This window comes from Capricornis sumatraensis, chromosome 2 (genome assembly GCF_032405125.1).
Source record: "Capricornis sumatraensis isolate serow.1 chromosome 2, serow.2, whole genome shotgun sequence".
In the NCBI taxonomy this organism is placed as follows: Eukaryota; Metazoa; Chordata; class Mammalia; order Artiodactyla; family Bovidae; genus Capricornis; species Capricornis sumatraensis.
The window spans coordinates 116,737,369-116,748,691 of record NC_091070.1 but is presented as its reverse complement, the minus strand read 5'-3'; the positions used below and the strand labels follow the sequence as shown (position 1 = coordinate 116,748,691).

The window sequence follows — 11,323 nt, the reverse complement described above, 5'->3', positions numbered from 1 at the left end:
AAAGTAATGTCTCTGCTTTTCAATATGCTGTCTAGGTTGGTCATAACTTTCCTTCCCAGGAGTAAGCGTCTTTTAATGTAGGTGGTGTGTCCTTCCGTAGTTTTCCTCAATCTTTTACCTATTTCATGAGACTTCTGTCTCTTGTTTTGTTAGGTTTGAAGGTTGAAAAGAAGGGCTTGTCGTTTACGGGATGTCGCCACTCTGCTAAGCTTTGAGGCTTGTGATGCGGTGTGATTCTCGAGCATAGCCTCTAAATATTCAGTTCTTAAAAAGCAGTTCGCAACCTAACCACAGCAAAGAGGGCTCCCACCTTTCCTCTTGAACAAAAGCTATGCACTTTTGGGAGAGGGGCGGGGCATCGCCTTGGAGGTAAGGTTTGAAAAATAGGGTGATGCAGAATCAAGTGCCAAAGAAGGGAAAATTTGAGAACTTTATGTTACATACTTACACATAATATATGAGAAGTGTAAATTTACTGAATTAAAAAATAAAAAGGAAACAGGAGGCGTTGAGAAAAACTAGGTGAGTTAAAGACGCTGTAGAAGGAATTGAGTAATAATAAAGGAAATGAAAAAAATAACCTGAGGATAACTATATTCAAGTAAAGAAATATAAGAGGGGGGCCAGGATGGAAGATAATCAGATGGAGCTTACATCAGTTGGCCAGAAATAGTTTAGAAAAAGTTCCTAAAATAGATGAGGAAGGATAATTAAGAGGTGAGGAGGAAGTGTAGTTCACTTCCTCTTCCATGAACACTTTCCCTTGTTCATGCAACAACCATTTACTAAGTGTCGACTTTGTGTTCAGCATTGTGTCAGGTGTAACCCTCTTGTTCTTCAGAGCTCCATAGTCTAATGGAAGAGAAAGACCTCTCTTCCATAAAATAATGGCAGCCTTGTGACAAGAGCTGTTATGAACAGTGGTGTCCTGGTCACTGTAGGAAAGCTGTAGACTAGACCCTAGCTTGAGGGAAAAAAGAGTTATAAATGCATGTCTAGGTTTCCTAGAGGAGATGACATCTGAACCAACTGTTGAAAAGTGAATTGGAGAAGACCGGGCAGAGAAAATACAAAGGTCTAGAGACAAAGCAGAACGAAGCATTTAAACAGAATTGGAGTCCTGGCTTTCAAGAGAGGAACTATCAGAAGAGAGGTTGTTAAAACTAGGTTCAGATTTTACAGGGCCTTGTATGTCATTCTAAGGAGTTTAACTGTAATCCCATAGAAGATGGGGAAGTTTGAAGGACATTAAGCAAGTGATAAAGCTATATTTGGATTTAGGAAGGTAACTCTGGCAGACTAAGGTAACTCTGGAAAACTAATTGCCCTGAGAGAGTTTGGAGACCCCTTAAGAGGCATCTGAAATAATCTAGGTGAACAAATTCTGAGCGCTTGAAATAAGGCAGTGATAATAAGAAGTGGAGATAAGGGGAAGAATCTGAGATATTTAAGAACTTTTAGGGAATTCCCTGCCAATCCAGTGGTTAGGACTTTGCACCTTCACTGCCAAAGGCCCAAGTTCAATCCCTGGTCAGGGAACCAAGATCCTGCAAGCTGCCCAGCACAGCGCCCCGCCCCCCCCCAAAGAGAATTTATAGCCCTTTCCATCACATAGCACTGTAATTTACCTGTCTTGTCTGCAAGCATAGACAAGCGCTGGCTTTATGGACAGGACTTTGTGTTCATCCTCAGCGTCCACTCAGTGACTGGCAGAGTTAGCTCTTGGTGAGGGCTGGCAGATGAGTTTGGAAATGAAATACTAGAGGGAGCAATATGAAGAAGTCAGAGGAAACGAGTATGTCTAGGAGAGTGTTGCGAGGAAAAAAGTGAAATGCAGGAAGTCCGTAAGGCAGAGTGGATAAGAGGAAGCTCAAAAGACATTCCCCATCTCTTCCCAATTTCTCGCCCTCGCAAGCCGCACGAGCTACAGCCAGCGTCCGGTTTTCCCGCCAGTTGCGGGAGGCTCCGCCTCCCTGGCGCTCAGTGGATAAAAGCCCTTCAGCCCTAGACCACACCCTCTCTGTTGGCTCCGGCAGCGTTTCCCCTCCTTCTCTTCCTATACTTGGAGGACGGCCCATATTGGCTAAGCCACGCCTACTTCAGTGTCCCTCTCGTTACGGACTACATTGGTCCCGCCTCTTTCCGAGATGGCTCTCGGTCGACCCCGCCTCCGCCCGCCCTGCCCAGCCTCCGCTCAGCTGTCGCCAGGGGGCGCAGCGCGACCCGCCCGCCGCCCTCGGAGGAGTCTGTCGCACACACCCCCTCCGCCCGGCTCTCTGGCGGTTCCCAGCCGACTACGCCTCCGCTCCGAGCCCGCCCGGCTGCTCCCGCTCCGACTCCGGGAGGGGTCGGGAGGTCCCGAATGGCCGCAGCAGGGTCTAGGAGGCCAAACGTGTAAGCTGACGGGCGTCATGGAGGCGGAGCAGCGGCCAACGACTGGGGCCAACGACGGGGCGACCCCTGGGTTGGAGGCTGAGCCTCCTGCTGCCCCGGCGTCTACAACCACAGCCTCGGGTCCGGTCCCTGGGTCCAGGCCCGGGCCCGAGCCCAAGAGGAGGCAGCTCGGGACCCTGCTCCAGCCCACGGTCAACAAGTTCTCCCTTCGCGTGTTCGGCAGCCACAAAGCAGTGGAAATCGAGCAGGAGCGGGTCAAGTCAGCGGGGGCCTGGATCATCCACCCGTACAGCGACTTCCGGTACTGGGGGTCCGGCAGGGTGGGCAGGGGACACAGCTCCCACCCCCAAGGCCGCGACACGGGAGCCGGGCCCGCCCCACCCTCCACGGACACTTCATTTCCGGCCCAGGGGTCCCCTGGTGGGCCGACAGAGTCACTTCCCCCAACCTAATTCTTGGGTGAAGGATCCCCAGCCGGAGGTTCTCGGTGACTTTTCAGGCTAGGGGCGCTGGAAGAGACAAGCGGACACCAGAGACCTGGGTTTCCCATTTCAAAAACCCGACACCCCACCTGGACCAAGGGGAATACTGGAATTAGGGACTGCTGTCTCCTCCAGTTCTGCTTGCTGGGGATCTGGGAAATTTTGTCATGTTCCGAAACTCAGGGTCAGCCTAAAGAAGAAACCGAGCTGTCCCCACTGTCCCCATTTCTACCCCCAGTACCTGGCTAGTTCAGCAGGGCAGGCTACCAAAAAAAAAAAAAAAAAAAAAATAGGGATGCCAGGAGAGAAAGGGAGTGCCCGGACAGCAGCTCTGATCGCTGTCCCTGGTGCTGAAGACGGGATTCGGCGGGTTAGGGCCTGGACTCGGAGTGATTTGAGGCAGCAACAGAGGGGCACCAGTCCACTGCCCATGTGACCACCGCCCAGGTGACTACCAGAGAGAAGGGATGAAGAGTGGGGGTGGGGCTATTCCATAGTCCCCATCAGGCTGTACCTCTACATCAAGGTCGCTAGGGGAGGAGAGCAACCCTGTCCTTGGAGGAAATGAAGGACAGCTTTTGGATGAGGCAAGGATATGTGCAAATCACCTATCCTGGGGAGCTAAATGAGCAGAGAGGATGAGGTGTGAATTGGGAGCCTGGAAACACCATTGGAAACCTAGACGTCATTTTAATCCACAGACATACACACTCCCTTAATGTTCTTTCTCTCATTGTTCCTTTCACTCCTCTCTTTTTTACTGTCTCAATATCACCCTACTAGTGCACCTTTTCTAGTCTGCTGTGCATCTCCCTCCTCCTCCCCATTTCACCCTCAAATGTATCCCCATAAACCATGTATCCCCGTTATTATTGTGCTGCTTCTCCATCCTCTCTCCTGTATCACCCGCCAGGCTTGTGACTCCCTGTGAGTCAGGCTGTGAAGATGCTCTATGGCAAGGCAAACCCTCTTTCCCTCTCCTCTCCCAGCTTACAGTACAGGATTTCTCCGGTGGCCAGGAAAGAGAAGAGGAGATCCAGGGTTTGCTGTTGATTGAAATCACACAGGGCTTCCTGGAGGCCTGGACTTGAGGACCACCAAGCTTCATTCAGGGGCTGAAAGGATTTATTTTTTTTCAGTCAGAGTCAGAAGGGGCTGGGTCCTCAGCTGATGCTGCAGCTAGGTGTGTCCTGAAATTGAAACTGCCATATCTAGTTGGGATCTTCAGATTGTCCAATGATCTTCTTTGAATGACCTCTTCTTTTCACAGCTTCCACACAGCAATATGGCTCTCCCCGACCATGCCCTTGCCTGGGCGCAACCAAAGTCTCAGTGGGCACAGGGAGGTTAGGGGAGGAAAGGAGTGCAGAGCTTCAAGCTTTGCTGTCTCAGGATCTGCTGTGGAGCTTCTCTGTATGTGCAGCCCTGCTGAAGTGCTCTGAAGAGGGGAGGGGTACATCTGAAAAGCTAGTTCAAACAGGAGGCAGGACAGACCATCCCCACTCTGGGAAACAGATCCCAGCAGAAAAACAGGAACCATGAGCCCAACTGTGTTGGGAAGGAGAGTTGGGGTTGGGAAAGCTAGGGAAGGTTATCAGTCCTAAACTAGGAATGGGCAGAGAGCTGGAGATGGGTAAAGCAGCAGTCTCTTCAGAATCCTTGGGATAAAGAGTAGGTGAGTCATAACACCAACTAGTCTTGTACAACACTGTCCCATCCATCCACATTCATATCAGTGCATATTTTTTAACAGCCCTCTGAGATCAGCAAATGATATTTATCTTTTTTTAACTTAAAAATTATTTAATAATAGTGACATAGATTATATACATATAATGAGGACATTACATATAGGTACTATATAAAGAATATATATGCATATTAGGGGTATATTTAGAGGTATATATATTAATATAGCAGAGATATAGTAAATAGATAAGGCAGATATATATAAATAGTATAATATAGACCAGGGTGTATATATATGTGTGTGTGTGTGTACACACACATATATTTGAAGGAGTAACTGAAAAACAGGCTCATATGTAATAACTGTCTAGGTCAAGAGAGACTACACTGGGGATACCCCAGAAGGCTCCTTGCTGCTCTCACATCCCTTTTCCAAACCCACTATTCTAACTTTTGTGGTACTTATTTCCTTACTTTTCTTTACAGTTTTACTACTTTTCTGCGAATCCCCTAAAAAATGCAGTTTAGTTTGATCTATTTTTGAACTTTGTATGTGTGGAATCCTACAGTGTGTATCCTTTGGTTTCTTGACATTATATCTGTGAGATTCATTCGTACTGTGGAATGTAGGCTGCAGTTGGGTGACTTCACAGTTGTATAATATTCTAGGGCATCAGTGTATTTATCTACTGTGTTTATCTTATTAATCTACATTTTTCTACTGATGGATATTTGGATTATTTCCAGATTTAATGCTGTTATACCTGTATATATCTCCTGGAATCTTTCCCTTGAATGTGTATATACCTAGGAATAGAATTGCCAAGTTGCAGGGAATGCAAACGTTAGACTTTACTAGATAAATCCAAACTATTTTTCCAAGTGGTGGTCCCAGTTTACACTCCCATTAGCTGTAAATGGTCATCCCGTTGTTCTGTATCCTTGTCCACTTTTGGCTGAGACTGTCTGCCCTTAGTTTAGTGACTGACTCTCACTGTGGTCTTACTTCCCATCCCACCCCTATCTTAGGTTTTACTGGGACCTGATCATGCTCCTGCTGATGGTGGGGAACCTCATTGTGCTACCTGTGGGCATCACCTTCTTCAAGGAAGAGAACTCTCCACCTTGGATTGTCTTCAACGTCCTCTCTGACACTTTCTTCCTGATGGATCTGGTGCTCAACTTCCGCACAGGCATCGTGGTAGAGGAGGGTGCTGAGATCCTGCTGGCACCACGGGCCATCCGCACACGCTACCTGCGCACCTGGTTCCTGGTTGACCTCATCTCCTCTATTCCTGTGGATTACATCTTTCTGGTGGTGGAGCTGGAGCCACGACTGGATGCTGAGGTCTACAAAACAGCGCGGGCCCTGCGCATCGTGCGTTTCACCAAGATCCTCAGCCTGCTGCGGCTGCTCCGCCTCTCCCGCCTCATCCGCTACATACACCAGTGGGAGGAGGTGGGGTGGGGAGGTGGGCAGGGGGGGCTTGCAGACTCCTCCAGACAGCGATATGAGTGGGGCTCCTGGCAACTTTCTGGGGTGGGGCAGATGAGTGGGGCTTCCGAGGGAGGGGTGTCTCCAGTGTTAGTAGGGGAGAAACAGGGACAGAATGAGTGTTCAGGGGATGGGATTCGCAGGAGGCAAGGATGGCGGTGCAGGAGAATGGAGCATAGTTGCTGGACAAACACTGAAGGGTTAGTTAGACTCCAAGAGGAAGGTATAGAAGAGGAGCTGATAATTGTGGAGCATGGGGAAGGCTGGGGTTTCAGCTTCAGGACAACAGCAGAGTTTAGTGGTTCAGAGTGTGAACTCTGCAGTCTCATCGCTTGTGGTCAGATCCCAATTTTACTGTTTACTATATGAGACCTGGTTTCCTTGTCTATAAAATGAAAATGTTAAACATATTTACATATGATAAGGTTATAAGAGTTAAAGGAGTTAATACCTGTAAAGCACCTAGTACCGTGCCTGGCACAGTAAGTTCTCAGTAGATTACCTATTATTATTATTGGAAGGGAAGAGAGCTTCTGGCACTCATCCTTTTATACACCCTGGGGCTGTTACACTGCGAATTGCCCTCTCTCCCCTTTCCCAGGCTATACTTGGGCAGCTTGTGCAGTAGACCTTTTTGATTGAGTTTCTGCTGTGGCACTTGCTGTGATTTGGGGCACATGATTTGCATCAGTTTTCCTACCTATGGGATGAGAGCAGTAATACAACCTCCTTTGTGTTAGCTATATATGCGGTTTTATAGCCACAGTCTTAACATTCATGGAGAGCAGGGCCAGAGAGAAATTTGAAGAGAGAATCTGCAAGGCCAGGCGTGGAAAAGTCCTGGCAGGGAGAGGTTCCTGTCCACAACAGCCTCTCCTTGGACTCCTCAGATCTTTCACATGACCTATGACCTGGCCAGTGCTGTGGTTCGCATCTTCAACCTCATCGGAATGATGCTGCTGCTGTGTCACTGGGATGGCTGTCTGCAGTTCCTGGTCCCCATGCTGCAAGACTTTCCTCCTGACTGCTGGGTCTCCATCAGCCACATGGTGGTGAGAACTCCCTGCCGCTCAGCCTTTCCTGGGCCTTCTCTCTGAGCAGGAGGGGTAAACACAGGGGGCAAGTGGGAGATGGTGGAGAGATGACCTTGAGCGGACAGAAGAGAGGAGGTGGGGAGGTGAGAGGAAAGAGGCCCAGAAGAAGTACTTGTATTGGAGGGAGCATATGGGGAAGGAGAGCTAGGGAGAAACTGCAGCTCCCATGCTATAAAAGAGTCCCCTTCTGCTTCAGGGCCCCCCAGAACCAAACCTAAGTGCCTCCTTTGGCAGGCAAGTTGAAGTAGAAGGGGGCAGAAGAAAGACTGAAAGAGAAAGTGGGGAGTGGGAGGAGAATGAGGTTCTGAGGGGGTCTGTGCCCAGCTCTGACTCTGCCCCCTAGAACCACTCCTGGGGCCGCCAGTATTCCCACGCCCTGTTCAAGGCCATGAGCCACATGCTCTGCATTGGCTACGGGCAGCAGGCACCTGTAGGCATGCCCGACGTCTGGCTCACCATGCTCAGCATGATCGTGGGTGCCACGTGCTACGCCATGTTCATCGGTCATGCCACCGCCCTCATCCAGTCCCTGGACTCCTCGCGGCGTCAGTACCAGGAGAAGGTCAGCAGGGGCAGGAAAAGGGAGGGGAGGGGTGCTGGAGGCTGGGGAGCTCCACATGCAGCCCACTCTGATGCGTCCCTGTTGGCTCTCTGGGTCCTGCCTTGCCCCGTACCCGTTTGTCCGTGTGTGTACCTTTCCTTTGTACCAATGCACCTGCCCTTGGACTCCTCCACGTCTGGGTTTTCCTGTGACTGTGCTGTGTCCCCCCTGCATCCACCCTTGCTCATCTATCCTTTTGTCTCCATGTTTCTACCCTCTGGGTGTGTCCCATGGCTGTGACCGTCCTCCACAACCTCCCCCACAACACTGTTCTGGCTCCACATCTGTCTCTGTGCTTTCTTGCCCGCTGGCCATCGGCTGGCTCTCCAGTACAAGCAGGTGGAGCAGTACATGTCCTTCCACAAGTTGCCGGCTGATACACGGCAGCGCATCCATGAGTACTATGAACACCGCTACCAGGGCAAGATGTTCGATGAGGAGAGCATCCTAGGCGAGCTGAGCGAGCCACTGCGGGAGGTGGGGCTGGGCGGGGCCCTGGAGGGAGGCTATTCAAGGACCTGGGCTTCTGGGACGACCTCTATTAGTTAGCTGGGGCCCCTACAGCAAGTGGGGCCTACAGAGGGCCCCATGGGAGTTCAGGCCTTTGGAGCACTTTCAGGAGTTACGGTCTTCCTTGATGATCTTTCAGGGGTGAAGTACACATGAGGAGGGGCTGCAGGAATCTCTGTTGGGGTGGGGTTGGGGTATGGTCCTGCAAGGGCTCATGGGAAAGCTCTGAGGGCAGGAGCTTAGAGATGGTCCCAGGCCGACTGAAGCATCCCCATCCTTTGGCAGATCATGACCCCAGGGGTGGGGCTTCTGGAGACAGATGAGCTCGATGGGGGAACCTCAGGGCAGGGAGCACAGCCTGCCTGACAGGCCCCTCCCCTGCCCAGGAGATCATTAACTTCACCTGCCGGGGCCTGGTGGCCCACATGCCGCTGTTTGCCCATGCTGACCCCAGCTTCGTCACGGCCGTGCTCACCAAGCTACGCTTTGAGGTCTTCCAGCCGGGGGACCTCGTGGTGCGTGAGGGCTCCGTGGGCAGGAAGATGTACTTCATCCAGCATGGGCTGCTCAGTGTGCTGGCACGTGGCGCCCGGGACACCCGCCTCACTGATGGATCCTACTTTGGGGGTCAGCAGGCCTCAGGGTGGGTGGGTGGGGATCTGGAGCAGAGAAAGGAGGGCAGCTGCTCCCCGGGGTCTGGGTCTTCACCTGGCTGTGCTCCAGGACACAGAGTTCCAGCCCCTCCCCAGGCCTATTCAGTTAGAATCTCTGGGTCTGGGGTTTAGAGTTCTGTAATTTTGAAGGCTTAAGAGATTCCCGTGCATGGTCAGGTTGAAAATCCCTGGGCCAGTGAGACCCAGGGACCCCACAAGATGAGGGAAAGATAGGAATAAAGCAGTGCTAATCCCAGAGGCTGGAGCTTTGTGGCTCCCTGGGGGAATGACTTGGTGGGAGAATCAGGGACCCAGCCTGTGGCAGTTCCACAGTTCTCCTGGCTGCTGCCCAAAAGGGTTTGAGATTCATAATCTCTCAATCCCCAAATCACCCACCACCTTCCAGCATCCTCACTGTGTTGCCCTTCGCCCTTTGGCACTACTTTTCTCCTTCTGGGTTGCCTTGGTGTTCTTTCAAAGGGGAGGGAAGAGAGGGCACTGCCCTAGGCCTACCCCTTGGGCTAAAGCCGTGGAGGTGGGGTGGGAATTAAAGCGAAATGGAAAAACTAGGAGTGCAGCAGACCTGCCTGTTATCAGCTTTAATTTGGACAGAGGCAGGACAGTAATTATGTGGGAGAGTGAGGGTGCTTGGAGCACTCAGGGCCTCTGGGTGGGTGGGGAGTCATAAGTTGCTCCCATCTGGGGAGGAGTCTGAGGAATCTGGGTCAGTTGCTGCAGGCCCAGTGAGAGGGAGTTCTGCAGACAGTGATTCTGAAGGCCTCCTCCCAACTTTGTCAGAGATCTGCCTGCTGACTCGGGGCCGACGCACGGCCAGCGTGCGTGCAGACACCTACTGCCGCCTGTACTCACTCAGCGTGGACCATTTCAATGCCGTGCTCGAGGAGTTCCCTATGATGCGCCGGGCCTTCGAGACAGTGGCCATGGATCGGCTGCGCCGTATCGGTGAGGTCCAGGCTGCACCCTCACCCTCGTCCATGGCAAGGAGTCCCCCGGATCCCAGGGCCCAGGCTCCAGTGCCTTGGCACACCCCAGGAGACCCGAGTCCCAGCAGATGCCCCCAGTAGGGCTCTCAACACACTGGCTCCCGGTCCCTATAACCCAGCATCTCTGAGCCCTGGAGATATCGCCCCCAGTTCCCATGCACTGAATCCTCCTTCCTTGAGTACCAGTCCCTGATCCTCACCATCTCTGATCCGTACTCTCATCCCCTAACCCTCTTCCTTCAACCCTCATCTCCCAATCTCCATCTCCCAATTCCGTCTCCACACACTTGATCCCCATCCCCTACCTTCACCCCGCCAGTGTCCGTTGACTCCATCTTGTTACCCTCGTTCTTTTGATAGCCAACATTCATCTTGAATTCCTATCCTATCCTTAACTCCTTCCCCCTGGGATAATTTCTAGGCAAGAAGAATTCCATACTGCAGCGGAAGCGCTCTGAGCCAAGTCCGGGCAGCAGTGGGGGCGTCATGGAGCAGCACCTGGTCCAACACGACAGGGATATGGCTCGCGGTGTTCGGGGCCTGGCGCCCAGCACAGGCGCTCGGCTCAGTGGAAAGCCGGTGCTCTGGGAGCCGCTGGTGCACGCACCCCTGCAAGCAGCTGCCGTGACCTCTAGTGTGGCCATTGCCTTGACACACCAGCGGGGCCCTCTTCCCCTCTCACCCGACTCTCCAGTCACCCTCCTTGCTCGCTCTGCTCGAAGATCAGCAGGAGCAGGCTCCCCAGCCTCCCCCCTGGTGCCTGTCCGAGTTGGCCCTCTAGCCCGGGGGCCTTGGGCATCCACCTCCCGCCTGCCGGCCCCGCCTGCTAGAACCCTCCATGCCAGCCTATCCCGGGCTGGGCGCTCACAGGTGTCACTGCTGGGGCCTCCCCCAGGAGGGGGTGGACGGCGACTAGGACCTCGGGGCCGCCCTCTCTCAGCCTCCCAACCTTCTCTGCCTCAGAGGGCAGCAGGTGATGGCTCTCCTGGGCGTAAGAGCTCAGGAAGTGAGCGCCTGCCCCCTTCAGGGCTCCTGACCAAGCCTCCAGGGACAGCCCAGCCCCCCAGGCTGCCAGTGCCTGAGCCAGCTACTCCCCGGGGCCCCCAGCTGTCTGCCAACATGTGAAACCTTTAGGTAAGCCCTTGGGTGCAGTAGCATACACCCGAGGGGAGACACCTCTTGGGGACACCGAGGGGACCTGAAACACTGCCCTATGGGACTATCTCCCCTTAGTACCAAGAAGATGGTCTCTGTCCTCAGTTCAGGCACCCTGTAGCCTGACACCCATCCTAATCCATTCACCCAGTCATCAAAGGTTCTTAGCGCCTACCATGTTCAAGGCACCGTGCCAGGCGCTGTATGTCTCCACTGCCAAGTAGAAGTGACTCCGAGTCCTCCGAT

The 11,323-nt window shown here is 52.7% G+C and overlaps 1 protein-coding gene across 1 annotated transcript; it reads left to right on the top strand.

The window, feature by feature from the left end:
• The first annotated feature begins 2,411 nt into the window (after window positions 1-2,411).
• On the top strand, window positions 2,412-11,047 carry HCN3 (hyperpolarization activated cyclic nucleotide gated potassium channel 3). Its single transcript, XM_068964541.1, has 8 exons — window positions 2,412-2,695; window positions 5,595-6,024; window positions 6,951-7,112; window positions 7,498-7,716; window positions 8,086-8,232; window positions 8,652-8,892; window positions 9,717-9,881; window positions 10,344-11,047. The coding sequence occupies exons 1-8, from the start codon at window positions 2,412-2,414 to the stop codon at window positions 11,045-11,047; spliced, it is 2,352 nt and encodes a 783-aa protein (XP_068820642.1).
• The last annotated feature ends 276 nt before the right edge of the window (window positions 11,048-11,323 follow it).

Excerpts from the sequence above, each read along its gene's own strand:
- HCN3 (XM_068964541.1), top strand. The coding sequence starts at position 2,412 with ATGGAGGCGGAGCAGCGGCCAACGACTGGGGCCAACGACGGGGCGACC. Across the intron at positions 7,717-8,085 it reads GGCGTCAGTACCAGGAGAAG|TACAAGCAGGTGGAGCAGTA; the intron begins GTCAGCAGGGGC and ends CTGGCTCTCCAG. Across the intron at positions 9,882-10,343 it reads GGATCGGCTGCGCCGTATCG|GCAAGAAGAATTCCATACTG; the intron begins GTGAGGTCCAGG and ends GATAATTTCTAG.